General features: G+C 36.8%; 1 protein-coding gene across 1 annotated transcript in view; it reads left to right on the forward strand.

Moving 5' to 3' along the window:
• Window positions 1-7,922, forward strand: part of MOB1B (MOB kinase activator 1B) — a 30,749-nt gene extending 22,827 nt beyond the window's left edge. The window contains exons 4-5 of the mRNA XM_019534271.1: window positions 940-1,103; window positions 1,861-7,922. Coding sequence (XP_019389816.1) covers window positions 940-1,103; window positions 1,861-1,938 — 242 coding nt within the window. The 3' untranslated portion in view covers window positions 1,939-7,922. The remainder of the gene's footprint in view (window positions 1-939; window positions 1,104-1,860) is intronic.
• The last annotated feature ends 442 nt before the right edge of the window (window positions 7,923-8,364 follow it).

Consider the following 8,364-nt stretch of genomic DNA (forward strand, 5'->3'; position numbering starts at 1 on the left):
TGTTGGTTGCCCCTAAGCATGCAGTCCCCAGCTGGCCCCTCCTGGATGTGTGCCAGCATAATTTTCTCAAACAGCTTGCCCAGGATCAAGGTAAGACTAACTGGCCTATAGTTTCCTGGGTCCTCCTTCCTCCCATTTTTGAAGATTGGAAACACGTTGGCCCTCTTCCAGTCCTCTGGGACCACACCAGAGTACCACGAGTACTCGTAGAGCCGTGCGAGGGGTCCTGCAATGACCTCGACCAATTAGAGCTAGAGCAGCTCTTGGAGCCACTCTAATTAAAGCGCCCCTCCCCACCCCCAGAGCACGTGCTAAAACGCTCTTACAGACCATGATTAGAAGATTTCTGAGCTGAGAGCTCTTTAGTGGAGTAGACTAAAGCTGGGGTTGTATCCCTGGGGATACTTGGGAAGGTGCAGCAGTGGCACGGAGAAGCGGGGGCACTTCTGGTATTGCCACCAGTGCTTCTGGTTTCATTGCTGTGTGTGGGGGATTCCCCCCCCCACACACACACACTCATCGACTGGCCGGCCGCCAGGGATATGCCAACCAAAAAAGGTTGAAAACCCGTGGACTAAAGGATAAAAGGATCCAGGAGCTGGAAGATGAAGTTATACAAATTTAGACTAGAAATAAAGTGCTTTTTTCCCCCTTTTCTTTTTTTTTATTAATAAGGGTAGCTTAACCAATGGAACAACCCACCAAGAGAAGGGGAGAGTCATTATCACTAGACGTCTTTAAATTGAAAATGGATGCCTGTCTAAAATATATTTGGGCTCAGCTGGATGTTACATGCTTAATGTGGAATCATTAAATAAAATTAATTACCTATGATATGCAGGGAGGTCAGACTAATGTATCATAGCTTCTGAAGCCATGAAGGTGTGATCTTTGTCTCAGAAAATTTTCTATATCAGTTCACTGTTTTGTTATTTCTAGGTGTTCCTTTCCCAAAGAACTTCATGTCTGTGGCAAAGACCATTCTAAAGCGTCTCTTTAGAGTCTATGCTCACATTTACCACCAGCACTTTGATCCTGTGATCCAACTGCAAGAAGAGGCACATCTTAACACATCCTTCAAGCACTTTATATTTTTTGTTCAGGTAAGTTAGCTGAGTCAAGATTGCCTTCTACTATGAGGAAAGGATATATTAGAAATGGTGACTGTAAAATCTGCTCTTCTGAGCTTTCTAGCAACTGATATTAAACTACCGTATTGGTATTCTTATCCATTCTTACAAAAAGTTATTACTATATGTTTTTTATTTGGTTGGTTGGTTTTTTTAATCAAATTAAAACTTAACTTGTAGCCAGTAGAAGAGGGGAAATTGAAAACAGGCAGCAAAGAATGTATTTATTCAAATGTTATTGGAAGAAAGAACAACCTCTTTAGGGGGGAAAACCTTGTCTTGAGTTGCAGTTGGGTGAGATTTTTATGCAGAATACAATCTTGAGCCCTGAAGAAAATATCAGTATGCTTTTTGGTTGTGAAGTAAAATATTCTAGATTTTTTAATATGGGTGCTTGTCCATGAGGCACTTGGGTACAGATTCCAATCCTTTTAACACAGGCTAGTAAACAGCACTCAGATGGTAATAATATTTAGTCGTGGTGACCTAGATTGGATCTGAACTAATGCCCTAGAAGTAAAATGTTGGCTATGTTCTACCTTACCTTTATGGATTCAATTTGTTAGTTGACAGTCATTAACAGGTAAGCCTAGACTTGAAGGCCTCAAACTGCAGAGTAGCTTTATCTAAATAAAATTCCTACTGTATACGTGAAATGTTATTAATGCTACATTAAAATGGAAGTAAAATTTGTGTGTGTGTTTTTTTTGTTGTTTTTTTAAACCTTTAGGAATTCAACCTTATTGACAGAAGAGAACTTGCTCCACTTCAAGAATTGATTGAAAAACTCACCTCTAAAGATAGATAAAAGGAGGTGGATTTGTGCAAACCACTTGTTTCTTTAAGCAAGCATGTGATATGTTTTGGGGTCTTTTTTTTTTTTTATTTTTTTAAACAAAACAAATGTTGTTCTGTTCTTACAGGCAGCCAAGATCAATTCTCTGTGCTTTTATTAGGGGAAATCTTTTTGTCTTTTAGTGACACACAGTAAATGGCTTGTTTTATTGTGGATTTTTTAACACATGTTGAGTGTTTTATAAAGGAAATATTCTTTGGTGGGGAAATTGACACTGCTGGTGGATAGGTCTGTATTGTGTCAATTGTAGCCCATTCTCATGAAGTCCCTAGAAGACTTACATTCTCTAAGTGCCTTGGCAGACTCGCTTCTGAGGTGCAAAGCACATACCGTACTGAACGTTGCTGGAAACAGAATATATGAACTAATACCCAGGACACTTACTTATGCTTGTTTTAGAATTTATATATATCTATATCCTTAAACTAAAAAAGCCATAACATACACAGATGATCTCCAGCTTTTAATACAATGTATTCTTTTTTTATTTTAAGAGATGAATATGCAGCTACTTAAAACTAAGTAGATCATGTCCTAATAATGTAGCTGAAGTCAAAGGTTTCAAAACTATAGAGAACCCAGGATGACAGAGGGCCAGCTATCCATCCTACTATTTTCATCTCTGAGGTACATATTTATTCTGTTGTTGTAAATATCAATTCAGGCCAGTCAGTTTTATAAGGTTAAACACTTCCCTCTATAAGGCTTCGTAGCATTTGTCAGATGGGCCATGAGTTTGCACAAATATATTTTCAGTGAGAAAAGAAAATACACTTCTTCACCATCAAAAATGACAATTTGGTAATACTAAGGTATTGTCTGAAATCCACTGTAGTAATGAAACACAAATTTAAAAATAAAAAGTCAACTTTATGGTAGAACTCAAGTTCTCAGGCTTTTTCACAATGAAGAACATATACATTAATAGAAAAAATGTCTTGTGGACTATGTCCCATTTATAATTGCACACGTTCCCTCTCTTTCATTATTGCATGACTTCTTTTTGGCAACTACATCACTTGTTTACATGGGAAAAGTAATGGTTGCAGTGCATTGGTGTACTTTTATCAGTCTTTAGTCTTTCTGAGAAATCTTAATCACAGCATCTCCCTCTCTTTCCCCCTGCATGCTCCAGTCTGCTTTATTCCTCCCTTGCTCCATTGCCTTTTCCTCCCCCTCTGGCCTCATTTCTCTCAAAGTGGAAAGAAGGAGAGCCAGTACTGCATGACTTACCAGTTTCCATGATGGTCAACAATTACATGGAAATCTGTCATTTATGTGAAACTGGAGTTTCCCCCTCCTCACAAATTTAATTTTTTTTTGTTTTTAATTTGTGCATCTTCCATTCTGTCAAGATTTATACTAGCCTTTGGGTTCAAATAAATATTTAAGCACTGCCATCTGTCCCTTCCCCCCAGCCCTCCCCAGTATCATGAATATAATTGCCTTAAAGTGGTCATAGTGTAGCAGCAGATGAAACCTGAGTTTTGCAAGACCACAAATTTTTATTACAGTTTTAGTATGAAAACCATACATTGACCCACATACATGAGAACTCTTGGTGATCTTTAGCTGAGCCTGAGTTTAGTTTGTGATGGAGGAGAGCAGTAGTGCATGTCTTTTTAAGTTATCATATAGATATTCTTCATAGTTCTTTGACATACAGTCTTGACTTTGGTTAGGAAAAGACACAATTACACTTGTGAGTAGTCAGCAAAATGTATAACTGACAGCTTAGTTTGCATATAAAAATAATAAACTCTTAAACTGTGGCTATGTTTTCCAAAACTGAGATGGGAAAATTCCATTACTTAATATTGTTCCTTTTTGTAAAATCCAGAGTTTAAAAACAAAATCTTTCCTTTTCTCTTTCTAAACAAATGTTGTCCACCAACTGGGTGAAAGATTTCTAATTCATCAAAAGTGGATATTAACTACATCTTCTTTCTCTGATTACCAGTATCTGGTCTTATAACTGAAGATGGCTCTTGAGAGTTCAGCTATGCACTAGACAACTCACATACTTAATTGTTTTTCAATCATAGGAAAACTCCAGATTTCCTGTTAGATGTTATAAAGTGGCAAGAGAAGCTTAGGTTACCAATGTTCATAGTGCTGCTCAGCACTGATTTTGTTAATGTGACAGAGTGGATTTTGGCCAGCCCCCCCCTTCCCCTCCCCCACAAACCAAACAAACAAAAGCCCCCCCCCACAAAACAAAGCAGAAGCTTTTAATAATATTGTTATATTTGGTCATTGTTCCTTCACTTTATGAAAAGGCCTGCTAAGGTATATACAATCCTAGAGTGTATCTGGGTTGATTTATGAATTTCTAGGTCTAGTGAAAGTCCAGTATCTGACTAGTCTTAAATATGAACGAATGGGGGTGGTGTCTATTCTTTCCCTTTCGTGACATATCAGGGCCTGTAAAATGTTTTTAAAAACGTGGGGGAGCAAAACTGCTTTTCCGTTGCATTAGAACAGGGCTGTCCAAGTTTGGTGTGGCTGGGGTTGCATACTGTGTGGGCTTTACATTATATGAGTGGCCCCCCTTGGAATCTCTAGTGGTGTCCTCTCACCCCGTTAGAACCTGCCCATTGTGGGCTGCAGTATATCACCTTGGGCAAGTGCCAATCCACCTGCCTCTCACTCAGGTGTTTGGGAAAGAGGGGCATCAGCATGCCCGTTCCCATCTCCCTCCTACCATAAAAGGGTAGAACTTATATCCAGTAAGACCCTGGGAAACTTGGTGATACTCACCTAGGCACAGCAGCATAACTTATTGTCTTGTATTACTTCCTTGCATGTGTAGGTTCCTTAGGAGTCTTAAAACATGTAAAGTGGTTGATTTAGCTGATTCAGATACTATATAGCTAGAGTTTTGAAACTGGAATTTTATCTATAGATCTGCTACAGTTTGAGGCCCTTTCTAGGTCATGGATAATTAACTCCATAGACTCCATGGCTCTTTAGAACTTTTATTTGGGCTTAAAGAAGCACATAAAGACATCTACATGATTACTCCTAAAATGTTCCATTTTTAATTGAAGAATATTTGGTTTTGGATCCTGGGCCTTTTTTTTGCTTTAATGTGAAGAACACTTTAGATCTGAAAAATGGGAGGTAGTAATAGAAATACTGACAAGCTTTTAACTGAAGGCATAAATGATACAGCTTTCAATAGCTAGCTGCATGTGCATTATTATTTTTCATTTTAACTGAAAACTGCTTTGCTGGGTTTAATCTAATCGATACTGGTTGACAGACCTATGTGGGTGTTCAGTTTTTGCTAGAGACATTTTTTTTTTTTTTTACCATTGACAGCACAAATCTTGCATCTCTAGAAGCCACTAGACTTAACCCCAGTGCTGTGCTGCAAATCCATCTAAAAAACATCAGGCAGAGAAAGCACCTTCAATTTAAAGTGAAAGGATGGGTTTGACATTATGTACAAAAGGTGTTTAAACAAAGTAAAAAGTGTGTATGGGGGGGAACACTGTTTTCTTGCAGGTATGATCGAACTTTTTGAAGAGTGTTGCATGTAAAATGTGTTCTTTATAAAACCCAAAAATAAATAGATTAGAAAGTTTTAAATATAATCTAGAATCTCAAATGTCAAAAGCAGCAATTTGCAACAGTGGCAAAGCAGCAACAGTTTTCATTTTTAGAGTTCACTTGTTCTGGAAATGTGATCTTTTCCAAACAGCTGTGTGTGAAAATTCAGGGACATCTGCAATTCAGATACTCTTAAATTTTAGAATTTAATATGTAGAGTATTAGTCTTACACAGGCAGTTTATTTTTCTGGTATGTTTGGTACTTGCTAGAAACTTATTTTTTTACACTAATTTCTAGATATGTAATAAAAGTCTGGAGATCACCGTCTGACAGAAAGCTGTTTGAATACACTTTAATAATTCTGCTACACTTGAAAATAACAGCATTGAACATACTGATGCAGGGCATAAGATAGAGTATCCTTACACTGTTACACTGTTAGGGTTGCAGTTTTTATTTTTTTAATGTTTTTTGCAAATGACTTGGGACCAGAAACTCAAGTGTGTTTACTTACAGAGCATGGGCATATCAGAATACTAAGTGAAAATCATTTTGTTTTTCAACCTGAACTGAGATCTAGTGAACTTGTTAGCACAAGGGTATCTTTTTTTTTTTTGGTGGGGGGTGGGATGGGGGGAAGCATGCTATTCTAGCATGCTTGTTAAGGGATGCTCCCTTTGGTATTTCATTGCTTTTGATATTGAAACAATGGAGCTTTAGACCTTGTTGACATTAGGAGTAGAAAAGTATTACCCATATGCCTCCAGTGTGGGTTAAGACCTTGCAAAATAATAAGGCTCTTAACAGGTTTTTCTGTATTTTAGCTACCAGCATATATTGGACCATTTTAATGATTTGGGTTGTAACTTCAGGAGTGATCTACCTCAAGATGAGACAGGCCAAAACTCACAGCTTCATAAACAGGTGTGACACTTAGAAGACAGCTGTGTTCTGCATCTTATGCTAGTGGTGAATTTGGTCCAAGGAGTATTCATTGGTAGTTAAATTCTGATCACAGAAATTGTAACTTTTAAGATCTTTCATATTCAAGTCAGGGATCCAAGTTAATTGTGCAAACAGAGAAATTGTGCCACATTCTGATGTTGCTGGTAGCTGAATTGATGCTTAACACGATGGGTGAGGAGAGAGAACAATTTATAAAAGGACAAAAAGCCTGTCTGCAAGTGTCAAAGTTTCTTTTACTGCTTACTATGCAATGTAGAATTTGAACTTTTTCATTTACCTTAAGATAGAGAACAGAGGCACTGTCCTTATTTAGTATTTTCAAACTGAACACCCCCTCTCACTTCACAGGTAAGATACCTATTTGCTGCTATTGACTTTACTCACCATCCAGTTTTCTCCTTTCTCTTTGTTATCTTCCCTCTTGCCCTGTATCACCATTCATCATTTCAATGAAAAACATTTCATTTTGGAATGTTTTATTATGGCAGCCAATACTGGTGTTTACTTTTCCCTTCTCCCTTGGAGTGCTATATTACTGTATGTAAAACATCAGTTTTCATTTGGACTGTTTTAAAGCTGCAGCTTGAATGTGGACTGCCTGTTTCTTTCACTGAAAAGAACCCTTGCCGTTATTTAGAACCTTGTTTTCTTGATTGGTAACTTCAGTTGTTACAGGTTTTGTTTTTGTTTTTTGTTTGTTTGTTTTTTTTCCAAACTGCATTGCTGGAACCATTAGTGATGAGGTTTTAAAACTGTATAAAAGGTTTTGTTGATGTCTAATCCTTTTAAGTAGATAACTAACATTGATCATTCTGAGTACAAAGCATCTTTTTATTTTCTTCCTTTCCCTAAAACATAATTTCTTTTTAATTTAAGATTTCAAAAAAAACTAAATTTAAAAAAAATGTGTTTGTTTTAGACTATGCTCCCTAAATTATTCATAGATTACTGTATTTTTAGGGGAAATTAATTTTTATAGCCACTAAACTGTACTCGTTATTTTTGTACATGTGCAACTAGGACATTTTGGGACACAAGTCTTGGAGGGAACACTTAATTCTCTGCTCTTTTTACTATGTCCTATGTGCTTAAGTTGTGTTGCTAAAGACCACAGGAAGCAATACCTTGAGGTGCAATGGAGGCAACAAAGAATGCAATAAGTGAATGAGATGAGGAAAACTTTGTTGCTGGAGGCAAAAGGGATATTGCAAAAGCAACACTATAACCTTCATATTCACATCTTTAAACATCTTAAAGCAGCTGGAGGAAAAAATGTAAAATATGAAATGCCAGATGAGAACCTGTACTGTAAGCTAACTGTGCCAATATTGCTTCAGTTTGTAGTCATTATTGATTGATTATATTAATTTTAAATCAGAACAGCTTTTGATTAAAAAGAGAAGGTTGAATGTCTGAATCTGCAACATGTTTATTTGAGAGATGTAAATAATGTATACAGATTGTTGTATGTGATGGGAGGAAAAAATATTTAAATTCTAGGTTTTTTCAGTAAAACTGAATGCTGTTTATAAGAAAAAAAATAAATAGCTATGTTTGACCATGATTGTCTTTTTTTCTTCCCAGACTTGTTTTAACTTATTTCTTACTTATAGATAGAACTCAGTTATGTCTGTATATTGTGTACATATGAACATTCCACCTACAAATTAGATTTTGTAATTGCCTCACCTTAAGCTGTGAGTGTGTGTATTACAGGCAGACTTAATGGCAATAAAATAACCTGATATCCTTTCATTTCCTTATTTTATAACCTGAAGTATTAATTTAGAACAGGTGAGAGAACCTAAATAACTGGGGCCTAACACTGTACAGCTTGATAAAGAGAATACTGGCC

Source organism: Crocodylus porosus, unplaced genomic scaffold (assembly GCF_001723895.1).
Source record: "Crocodylus porosus isolate Cpor-Errol unplaced genomic scaffold, CroPor_comp1, whole genome shotgun sequence".
Taxonomy (NCBI): Eukaryota; Metazoa; Chordata; order Crocodylia; family Crocodylidae; genus Crocodylus; species Crocodylus porosus.